Source organism: Triticum aestivum, chromosome 7D (genome assembly GCF_018294505.1).
Source record: "Triticum aestivum cultivar Chinese Spring chromosome 7D, IWGSC CS RefSeq v2.1, whole genome shotgun sequence".
Lineage (NCBI taxonomy): Eukaryota > Viridiplantae > Streptophyta > Magnoliopsida > Poales > Poaceae > Triticum > Triticum aestivum.
The window spans coordinates 68,251,483-68,263,626 of NC_057814.1; the positions used below are offsets into that span (position 1 = coordinate 68,251,483).

The following is a 12,144-nucleotide window of genomic DNA, read 5'->3' on the forward strand; positions in this document are numbered from 1 at the left end:
GTGAATTGCAGAAAACCACCACATTAACGCACATGTTTGCAGAAAACACTCTTTTACGAATTTGAGCCAGAAAACACTGATTTTCGGTCTAATCTTTTGCAAAAAACACTAATTGGTCTATTTGGACATTTTAACCGTGATTATGACATGTGTGGTCCCTGGTATTTTTACAGAGGCACCATTCAATTTGAACAGAAAAATGCAATTGGGCCCTTGCCACACCAGCTCAACGGAACTCTGCCGCCGGCCATCTCGCGCAACGGCAACAGGAAGGAGAGGCTTCTGGGGAGGCGGAGCTGCAGTTGATCCGAAACACAAGTGCGGTCAAGATTTGCAAATTTTGCAAGATGCCAAGAATTTGTAACTAGTACATCCAAGAACCCAATTCGACCGGGAAGAATAAAGAAGCGGGCATGGCGCAAATTTGGAACTAGTACATCCCAGGCGAATGAAATTAACACAATCTACAATCCCCGCGGTTGAATTCTGACGCAAACTAACGACACCCAATTCGCCCAATCGATAGTTCCGCTGAAAGCAGTTCGAGTCTTCGAGTAGTATGAGGAAGCGGGCATCGCGAACTCACCCCAGTCGGAGCTGCAAGGCGAGGCGTGTCCTCCCTTGCGGGGATCTGCTCCACGACCCAGTGCATCATCGGGCCGGCACTGTTGAAGGCGTCGACGCTGAGGTACCTCCCGTTGGCGCGGAGGCGGCCGGCGACCTGGCGGAGCAGGATATCGTCCCCCGAGCCGATCCTGACGGCCTGCCATCTGATGGCCATCTCCTCCCAGGGCTCGTAGTCGCACTACTCGACGCGGTGCCCGCTGTGGCCTCGCGGCGCCGGCGCATCTGTGGCGCCGAGGTAGCGGCCGTAGGCGGCGCTGTGGAGGAGCACGTACTGGTTGTTGCCATCTCCCTGGTAGATGTGCACCGCCCATGCCGTGTTCATCGACGCGCGGCGCCGGCTGAGGGAGATGCCAAGCCTGTCGTCGTCGGCGTGCAGGTACGTGCCGCGCTCGCGGCTCCGCAGCCGCACATGGTGGCCGTCCTGGAACTGCTCCATCGCTCGCCGGTGACGCAGGAGAGCAGAGGCGCGCGGTGGGGAAGGAGAGGTGGGTTCTTGGTTTCTTGGTGCTCCGGCCATGGGGAGAAGAGGAGGAGCGAAGGCTGCTAGTTGGGACGGTTCCGTTCGGGCGCCAAGGCGGGGTATTTCAAGGAGGCTGGCGCCGTCGCCGTGCTCGCATAGTGGGCTTGAGGGCCCAGCCACACTCCTGTGCGCAGCCTCCTCCCGGAGAGGCCCTTTGTTTCCTTTTGCCCTCCTCTAACACGGGAATGTATCCGGTGCACCCATACTTGTGGTGCTACCGGTGCACCGGATGCCATACAATATTTTATAAAATCTGAAAAAATTCTAGCACATTGACACAACATCTATGTATGTTATAAAAAAATCGTATCAAAATTTGAAATATTTTTTAAGATACAAAAATGACAAAATTGACATCAATGTGATAAGGGCCAAATCTAAAGCCCAACTTACGTTATGTACTATTCAGTGTTAAATTTGTCATTTTTGTAGAAAGAGAGGTTCTGAAAGGTAAAAGGACTGGAAATCCTAAAAAAGCGCCCTTTTAGGAGCTGTGTTTCAAATTTTGACTTGAAATTTTGTGACAATCTACACTAATGTTGTCTGAATGTGCTACATTTTTTTCAGAATTTTTTAAACATTTAAAATGTGCAACTTGAGTTCGGTGCACCGGTAGCACCACAAGCACCGGTGCACCAGATATTCTCCCTCTCTAACACACCCGCGGCACAAAATACCTATTGTACGCTCAACACGGCGAGTTGGTAGTTGCAAAATATGAGATGGCTACAGAGAGCATGATGATGGCTTATAACCCCCCGCCCCCGCCGCCGTGAAACAGGCTTTCACCCCACTTTATAAATAAAGGCATAAATGGCCGAACCGATACATAGTGGTGAGGAAACCCTCATACAAGCAGGTCGGAACAAGAAATAAAAAAGCACCAAGCGAGTGGCACAAGTGCCACTAACCCAACGCCAAACATGAACTGCAGGAGAGGCCACCCCTAAGACACTACAACCAAATTAAGAGGACCGGAGCCGCGCCGCCAACAGAAACCACCATACCATGCTAGGAGCCCCACCTCGGCTGGGGGTGCGGATCATTGGGGTCAGCCAGCATCGTCGCCGGAGCGGTGGGCCTCCACGGGCAGGATCTGGTCCAGCCCTCGAGACCCTCCACAACCTAACCCTAAATCCAGCATAACACCGGCCGCCGGAACAACTACGCACCACTACAGCCGCCGACGGCCATGGCCTGACCCGAGTCCCCCATCTGCACATCAAGAGGTGGGCACCTCGCGTCACCCGAAGAGGCCAGCACGCCGGAGCGCTGGAGCCTCCACAAGCACTAGCCCGCAGCCCACGGTCGCTCGCCGCGCCCAGCCACGTCGCCGCACGCCGGGGTGCCACCGCCCACCAGCCACCCTCAAGCGCCGCCTGCACCAGATCCGTGGCACATGACCCCCTCCCCCTCCCAGCGCTTGTTCTTCGGGAGGAAGAGAAGCCAAGTTTGAAGCTCGTGAACTTGCTAGGGCGACGATACCTCTACTGGTTGGAAGACATGCTTGGTTATCTACCACTTTTGAGATTATGCAAGTAATAGACGTTATATATGATTGAATTAAGTGGTTAATTCTAGAAAAAGATAAGAAAAAAAATGATCTAATACTAAAAAAAACTCATGAATTGTTTTTCTGTGCTCAAGAAAAAGCTCGCCTTTCATGTTTTGCTAAAAACAAATCTGTTGTATCATGCTTCATAAAAAAATCTATCTACATGGGCACCAAACTGTATTGTATCACGAGTGAGCGACCTTAGCTAGCACGGGAGAAAAAGAGAGAAACCAATCACTGCCTTTTTTTTGGGTTTCAGGCGCCCCTTGTCTCCATTAATATTCTGACACGACGATGGCGTGGTGTGCTCAAGAGCAGAAGAAGAAAAGGGTTCCCGGCCCTAGACGATTAACCTAGCTAACCTGCCGGCAATAAGATTAGTAGTCCCTTGGCGCCGGTGTTAACCCAAAGTTTTGCCTCCTCCTGGATGGTCTGAACCAGACAAGAGGCCGAGAGGGCTCCTGGCTGTTGAAGATGAAGTCATTTCGGTATTTTCAGAGCCACCAGGATGTGTGCAACCTTGTATGAGACTTGACGAGATAAGAGCAACTCTAGCAAAAGTCGCAAATCCATAAAATTCCGGTAAGTATACGGGCTCGGCCCAATTTTCTGGCCAGAACAGAGCCCGTATACTCACCCGGCCCTTAAATTTTTTTATCGCGGCCCGCAAACCTCCCCCCCAAGCAGTATATCTACGAGTTTGCGGTGCATATGCGGGTCGAAACCCTATCTCCCCGCCGCCGCGTCTCACCGCAATTCCCCACTCCCCTCCTCACATTTCTCGCCGCCGGTGAGCCCCTTCCGCCTCCAGCCGCCATGTGGGGCCGCATGTGGAGCTCCGGGAGTAGCTCTGGCGGGGGCGGCGACCCTGAGTGCGAGTGGCGTGTCCAAGTGATGTCCAAGTGTCCGAGTCACGCGGGTTGCTGACCTGCTCACTTTGAACGGGCGTGCATGGGATCCGGCTAAAGTGAACGCGATGTTCAGCCCAAGTGATGCGCAAGATATTCTCCAGATTGCAATAGGCGGGCCGGATGAGCAAGATTATGTGGCATGGAATTACACAAAAAATGAATGCTTCAATGTCAAGTCTGCGTATCACTTGAAGAGATCGCTGGGCCGATCGAGGACCGGACAGCGGGAGCCCTCTGACTCGGTGCAGACACATAAGGGGTTCATGGCGCTGTGGGAGTCATGTGCTCCGGCTAAAGCAAAAGTTCATATATGGCGCATGATAAGAAACGGGCTGGCTGTAGGGTATGAACTACATCGACGTAGGATAAAACCAGGAGTTTTTTGTGTTGTCTGTGGTCGAGAAGAAACGATTCATCATCGCTTCTGGTCATGTCAACATTCAGTGAGGTTCTGGCGGCTTCTTCGCTCAGAGAAGGGAGTTTCGGTGGCGATCCCACCATGCACGATCAACTCCTAGAGTGCTCTAGCGCGCTGGTTACTTAACTGGTTCTCGGGTGCTTCCGATGAAGAGAAGGAGGTTATGGTGCAGGCCACCTATGGACTGTGGCTAGCTCGTAATGCTACAAGAGAAGGAAAGATTATTGCGCCACCACATGAAATAATGCACACAGTGTTCTCTCACATGACGGAATGGAAAGCTGTGCATCGTGGGACGCTGAGGGAGCCGAAGCGTGCAGAATCACAGAGATGGAAGCCACCAGACGAAGGCTAGGTAAAGGTGAATTCGGATGGAGCGATCTCAAAATATGGCCAGAAAGGTGGAGGTGGCGCTGTCCTTAGGGATCACAATGGTGGTTTTCTGGCAGCTGCTTGTCACTTCTTCACAAATGTCGTCGAACCAGAAGCCTCGGAGATACTAGCATGTAAAAGGGGTTTGCAGGTGGCAGCAGAGTTGAATGCTACAAGAGTTCATGTGGAGTTGGATGCACAGGGCGTGGTGAATATGCTACAGCAATCGAGCAAGAACCTTTCCGTCGTCGGCCCGTGGGTACAAGAAATCAAAACCATCCTTGGGAGTTTCGCTGAGAGCAAAATTTCTTGGGCAAGTCGTAGTGCTAATGTTGCAGCTCATAAGTTAGCTAAGGTAGGGGTAGGGGATGAACTATGTAAGGTTTGGCTAGGAGTTCCACCGGACTTTGTGCTTGATATAATTTCGGATGACATTCTGAGGTTCGATGATTAAATAAAAGCGGCAACAAGTTACCCTCAAAAAAAAACTTAAGATGTACTATCTTGACGAGAACGCATGTGGTTTTAAATCATTTGATTTGTCGCGCCCCCCCCCCCCCAAAAAAAAGGAAAAAAAGCGCGTAGTTTTTCCACCGCTGAAAATACGTACCGCGCGCGGAGCACCAACCCAGCCAGCAATGCATAGCCCAGGCAAACTGCCGCCATTTCGACTCGGCGCCAGAATCCGACCCGTTAATGGTTTAGCTGACATTAGATCAACGAAAAGTGTAACGCCCACACGTGTGGGGGTTAGCCAACTCACCCACACGCCTTCATCACCGTCCAGTAACTTTTGCACGAATCTTGGCACGAATTAGCTGATTTTGTATGCCACGTAGGACAACTCGCGTGTGTGGTGTGTGAGAGAGGTCGCCCACACATCCGTTTTACCACACGGAGGGGCCGGTGTGTAGGCGTTTAGCAGTTCGCCCACACACCAGTTTTCAGTCACGCACAAGGGCTGGTGTGTGGGCGTTTGCCATCTCGCCCACAAGCCCGCCTCCTCTCCCACATCCAAGCTGCCAGTTGCCATGCGTTTTGCAGTGTACATAGCAACTGCCCTAGTGTGATTGCAAGCAGATGGCAACTCTCTCTTTTTTTTTACCCGAACATGTCAGTTGCCATATGTTTTGCATGGTACATGGCAAATTGCCCTAGCGTGCACGTAAGCAGATGGCAACTCTTTCTTTTTACATGGCAACTGCCCTAGCGTGCTTGTGATTGCAAGCAGATGCCATGCTGCCAGTTGCCCTGCGTTTTGCAGTGTACATAGCAACTGCCCTAGTGTGATTGCAAGCAGATGGCAACTCTTTTTTTTTTACTCGAACATGTCAGTTGCCATATGTTTTGCATGGTACATGGCAAACTGCCCTAGCGTGCACGTAAGCAGATGGCAACTCTTTCTTTTTACATGGCAACTGCCCTAGCGTGCTTGTGAGCACATGTCAACTCTCTCTTTTACCCGAACATTTTTTTTGCCATGCCTTTTTTTGTAGTGCTACATGGCAACTGCCTAGTGTTAGTAGGGGGCAACTCCTAAATTTTTGAAATCATGGCAACTGCAGTAGACCAGACCACACATGGCAACAGCTGTAGTTGTCCAAAAAATGGCAATCTGGAACTTTGACCTGAGATGGCAACTGCAGTTGAGAAAACATGAAAACTGTAGTTGTCCGACATGGCAACCGTAGTTCAGCGACATGGCAACTGCACTTAAACAAACATGGACGAGGGTCCGGCCCATGGCAACTGCGGGCGCGCGGTAAAGTGTCACGTGGGGCGTGCGGGACCATGAGGTAAGAGGCCTGACGTACCGGGCGTGTGGGCGTTATCTATTTAGCCCACACGCACGCGTGTAAGAAGGACCGGGAGGGAAAAAGAGGCGTGTGGGCGCTAGTTGTTTTGCCAACGCACAGGCGTATGGGCTGGTCCTCTTAGGCACCACACAGAACGTGTGGGCAGATCCCTTAACGCCCACACGTGTGGCAGTTATCGGCGTCCTAGATCAATGTAAGGCTCTTGCCCTGTAGACCTACGCAAGGTGCAAGTGCAAGTGATGAGTTGTGAGCTTCTGATCTTGTCCGATCTAGGTGGCTTTCATGGATCGATCGAAACGATCTTGCGTAGTTTTGACATTTGACGATGGTGTCTCTTAAGTTTCAGCTGTTTGGCTGAAATTGTATTGATTGGAGCATCTAGTCATGTACCTCTGTTTCTGCGCGAGTAATTGATGAGTTCTGATCATCTGCCAATCTAATGTAATGTGCAGAAACTAGCTAGTTTTCAAGACCTGAGTTTTGTTCACATGCTATTCAAAGATAAATCGAGAACGCCACCGCATGTTCAGAAATCAGAACTCGATCTCTGTCGAAACACAAATTCATTTTCCGCTGATGGAATGAAACTTGAAAGGGCACAGCTAAACTCGAGTGGACTGCTCAATTAACTGCAAGAGCCACCGCATCATTGCTGGCATCTAAGAGAAATGTACCCGGCAACGCTGAAGTAGCAGCCACAATAAGAATGCAGTCATTACAGACCAATGTCACTGTGTAATTTGTTCATACTTAGAACCACAAGGGCAAAACAGAGTAACAGACAGGTTCCTCCTGTCTGGAGAATGAATCAAGTTCAGTTAGCAGAAACATAAGAACTGCTGGGTTTTCCCCGGTGCAAAATGCAGTTCTGAATTCTCATGTCATCGTGTCCGAGGCTGCGACACTTCTGAGGAGGTGGACTGTCAGGCGACCGTCGGGAGTTCTGCTCTTATCTTTCTCTACTCTGCATTGATATCCGGGTAATGCAGCTCGGCGTTGGCTGAATTAGAACGTACAGTGAGGAATTTAGGCATTATGTCACGTCACAGGTAATGCAACCGTTCGAGAACTGTTTTGCAGAATGAACTTAGAAAATAGACAAGCTTATGTACAAGACCTGAAAAGCTGAATTACTGCAGGATACAAAACTGAATTTGGTTCAGTTATTCAAAGCATTTACAATATGCTAAATCAAACAAAAATCGGGATTACAGTAGGCTAATCAAACAGAAACTCGACTGATTTGCGTTTCCAAGTTCCAAAGTTTCTACTGGTAGCAAATTTTCTACAGTATGCTAATCAAGGACAGCAGTATGACACCAAAAAATGATGTATCAAGGTTTAGTGTGAATATGTGACTAATTTATTGATTTTCCCCCAGCAACCAATTAGCTTCAGACAACCTTCTGTCATCTGTACAACTAATGCAAATACCAACTATTTCTATTCAACTCCTTCTACTTATATCTAATATAATAATCCAGACAGCTCCCAAGTTCTAACTGAAGCAGATTAGCAGCAGTTGCAGAATACAACAGTTTCAGTAAACTGTTCTTCAGAGAGTTTCATTACACTGCCTTCCAGCACAAGCTGAATAACAGGTTCCTCTGACAAACCAATAGAAAAAATCAATCATATCTTCCTCCAAAATATGTTGAACCACCATATTCAGGTCAGCATTCAAACCGGGTGAGTTGCACCGTGCTCAGTATACCCTGGGAGGTTTCGACCTGGTCGGGCCCAAATATCAGCCTCCGTACAGGAGTGACATGTTGAATAGTTATCACGATCGTGAAAGACTCTCTCATGTACAGAACAAGCGCGGTAGTACATTTGATGACCTTTTTTTGATGCGTGAATTTTTTAAAATTACACATCATTTAGAAAATACATGAACATTTTTTTTAAATGAACACCTCTTAAAATTATAAGACTCTTCTCAGACCTCGGTCTGCTTGGAATATACAAGCAGAACCAACAAACAGGATATGAACCATGTTACACGACTGAAACTGTAAAAGGCACTAGTAAACTCAAGTGCTCAACTGCTTGCACCTGGCAACGTTGAAGTAGTGGCCATCGTCAACGCATTGCTCAAACAGTTTCAGAATTTTAGAACCGATATGGCAAAGCAAATAGGTATCCTACTGTCAGGAGAACAAACCAAGTTTAAGTAGCAGGAACAAATGAACTGCTGGGTTTTCCTGAACCCATATCTCTATGAAAGGAACTGGGTTCTAATGTTGTCGAGGCGGCGGCACTTCTGAAGAGGTGGACAGGAAGGCGACTTGTAGGGGTATCTCTCTACGCTGCATCGACATCCGCGTACCGCAGCGCCGCGTGAGCTGAATTAGCAGAAAATTAGTTAAGCAGTTAGGCGTCATGTGTCACAGTAACAGGTACTGCAACAAGTTTAAATAAGAAGATCAAAAAGGAAGCTGATCTACAAAACCTCAAAACAATGCAATGTGCTGTGGACAAAACCTGAATTTTGTCCACTAGTTAACTGAAACTATTACAGTAGGCTAAAAAACAGAAATCATTATCTTCTCTGTGAAGCTGAACTAGGTTCAGACTGAACTGATTTGGGTTTTCAAGTTCCAAAGTCTTCCACTAGCTAGCACAGTAGCATCAAATTGCAAAACTAAATCATCTTAATCAAAGCACAGTAGCATCAAAAACCAACTGTTTCCAGGTTCAGTGTGGATTTTGTACTTACGAAAATGACTTGGGTTCAGACTGAGAACTGATACTGATTTGGGCTTTCCACTAGCATCGGTCCATAAATCCAACAGGCATAATGTCGTTCCTGTTGACCACCTACTGATTCGATTCAACAACCTTTACTGATTTCTATAACCCTACTACAGCAGTTCAGACTATGTCCAAGTCATAGGTCCTAACTGAAACAGATTATCCAAAGTTTCAGACGGCACCAGTTTCAGTAAACTGTTTTTCAGACTAGTGCAAATATCCGGAAAAGTTCCAGAAGAGTGCCAGACGAGTTTCTTGCCAAAGGAAAAGAGTAGGAAGTTGAGGGCCTCTCACCAGGCGTCCCCGCGAAGTCGACGACGACGATGAGGGCCTGCTGGTTGCGGGGCAGGTCGACGACGAGTGGGGAAAACCGGCCATAACGTGTGGGGAGGCACATGGCGAGGTGAGAGACGTCCACCTCCAGCCGCCAGGCCAGCTCGTGCCTCAGCTGGTACAAGGACCTTCCCCTGAAGACGAACACGTTGTGGTTGACGAGGGCCCCCTCGACGTTCGGCCACACGTACGTGATTTCCCGCGACAGCACCTCGTCGTGGTTGAAGGGAGGGTGCAGCTGAGTCGCAAAGAACTATCGATCAGGAGATCAAATACGAATCTGAGCCAAGAATTGCTCCCAACCGAATGAAATTAACACGATTTGCAATCTTTGCGGTCAAATTCCGATGCATGTTAACAGCATCCAAGAACCCAATTCGCGCAAATTCGGGAAGAATCAAGAAGCGGGCATGGCGGACTCACGCAAGCCGGAGGTGGAAGTGGAAGGCGAGGCATCCTCCGCGTGGCGGGGATGGGCTCCACGACCCAGAGCGTCGTCGGGCTGGGGTTGTCGGGGTCGTCGACATCGACGCTGACGCCGGTGTTCCGGTTGGCGCGGAGGCAGCCGCCGTGGAAATGGTCGAGGTAGACTTCGTCTCCGGATTCCGTCCGGATGGCCAGCCAAGGGATTAGATCCACCTCCGGCTGGTCGCAGCCCCGCTGCTCGACGCGGCGCCAGTGGTGACCCTGCGGCGCCTCCACGTTCGTGGCGGCGAGGTACCGGCCGTAGGCGGCGCTGTGGAGGAGTAGGTACGGCACAGGCGCCTCGGGGGGCTCGTACACGTGCACCACCCAAGCCGCGTTCATCGACGCCCGTCGGTGGTGGAGGGAGACGCCATGCCCGTCCTCGTCGGCGTGCAGGTACGTGCCGTACTCGCGGCTGCGCAGCCGCACGTGGTCGCCGTCACGGAACTGCTCCATCGGTCGCTTGCGCTGGACCTCTGCAGAACAGAGGAGGTGGGCTCTGCGCGGTGGAGAGGGGGAGTGGGTTCTTGGTTTCTTGGGGCTCCGGCGAGGAGGGAGGTGGGAGGAGAAGTGAAGGCTGTTGGTTGGGACGGTTACGTTCGGGCGCCAAGGCGGATGTATTTCAAGCGACCTTTCGGCACCAGGTGGGCTTGCGGGCCAGGGCATAGGAAATCCGTCCAGCGGCCCATGCAAGTTAGACCCAGCCAGCACGCCCAATCGTTGTTTTCTCTCTTTCTCAGCTTAAGCTAAAAAATCGTTGTTTTCAAACCTATTGAATACTTACTGCATGGCATCGGGACAGAGAATAAACAAAGAGAAATCATCAATCTTTTTCAGTAAGAGCTGCCCAGAGATAGTGCGTGATGCTGTCAAGGGTTTTCTGCAGGTCCACAATGAATCTCTAAGTGACAGATACTTGGGTATACCAACTGATGTGGGTCACTCAAAGAAGGGGACGTTCAAGTATTTGAGTGACAGGGTGTGGGATAAGGTGAAGGGTTGGATGAGCAAATGCCTTTCAGCTGGCGGCAAAGATGTTCTCATCAAGTCAGTAGCCCAAGCCATCCCGGTTTACTCTATGTCATGCTTCAAGCTCCCAAGGGGACTATGTGATCATATCAAGTCTATTATCAGGAAATTCTGGTGGGGATGTAAGAAAGGTGAGCGAAAGCCGGCTTGGGTTTCTTGGGACGTGATGACTCGGCCAAAGCATTTGGGAGGCCTTGGCTTCAGGGATCTTGAGATTTTTAATTTGGCTTTGCTTGCAAGACAAGCATGGAGGCTTCTCCAGGAACCAGCAAGCCTGAGTGCAAGAATTCTTAAAGCTGTTTACTATCCGGAAAGGTCAATCCTTAATGCGGAGTTAGGGACTAGACCATCTCAGATTTGGCGTGCTATCTTGGAAGGGAGAGATTTACTACAGCAAGGCATCATAAGGCGGATCGGTAATGGGCAAACGACAGAGATTTGGGTTGATAACTGGATACTGAAGGAGATGACACCACGCCCGATCACGTCGCTAGTGGCAAATCCTCCAAGGTATGTGTCGGAGCTCCTGACACCGGCGACTGCATCATGGAATGAGGACTTGATCCGCAGTGTTTTCCTTCCAATTGTTGCTAATGCAATATTAAAGATCCCTGTATGCACACGCAACATACCAGACTTCTGGGCGTGGCACCCGGATAAGAAAGGCAATTTCAGTGTTAGTTCGGCCTATAGATTCCTTCAAAAAACCAAGTTACAGAGGGAGGAATGGCTCGAAGGAAGGAGCGGATCCTCCAATGGCGAACAAGAGAAAAAGTCATGGTGTGCGTTATGGAATTTAAAGGTGTCATCGAAGGTAAGGATCTTCCTCTGGAGGCTTGCTCACCACTCGCTACCAACGACGGACACTTTGCAGAGAAGAAACATGGCGGTACAGGCTACATGTCCGCTATGCGGTTGCGTTGATTCATGGAGGCATGCACTGGTGTCGTGCACGATGTCACGCTGCGTTTGGGCTCTATCGGATAAGGCACTTGTTTCACAAATGTCTGAGAACTTGAAAGCTAACGCGCGGATTTGGTTATTCCAGTTGAATGAATCCCTGGACCATGCAAGCTTCACGCGGCTGGTAATTACACTATGGTCTATTTGGTTTGCAAGGAGGAAAGCTATATATGAATCAATTTTCCAGAGTCCACAACAGACCACATCCTTTGTAAACAATTACATTGATGAGCTGGGCCAGTTACATGCTAGGAAGGAGCATCAAATAACACAAAGGGTAGCATCGGCACAGCAGAAAAGGTGGCTTCCGCCTCCGAGCGGCAAGGTAAAGTTTAATGTGGACGGAGCAGTGGCCAGGTCTCGGCGTGCAGGGGCTGCTG

At 49.8% G+C, this 12,144-nt stretch overlaps 1 protein-coding gene across 1 annotated transcript; it reads right to left on the reverse strand.

Moving 5' to 3' along the window:
• Positions 1–8,141: 8,141 nt before the first annotated feature.
• LOC123170060 (uncharacterized) lies at positions 8,142–10,349 on the reverse strand. Its single transcript, XM_044587905.1, has 3 exons — positions 9,731–10,349; positions 9,269–9,545; positions 8,142–8,565 (listed from the first exon to the last, which is right to left on the reverse strand). Exons 1-3 carry the CDS (start codon positions 10,226–10,228, stop codon positions 8,525–8,527), a joined length of 816 nt encoding a protein of 271 aa, XP_044443840.1. The 5' UTR covers positions 10,229–10,349; the 3' UTR covers positions 8,142–8,524.
• Between the last annotated feature and the right edge of the window lie 1,795 nt (positions 10,350–12,144).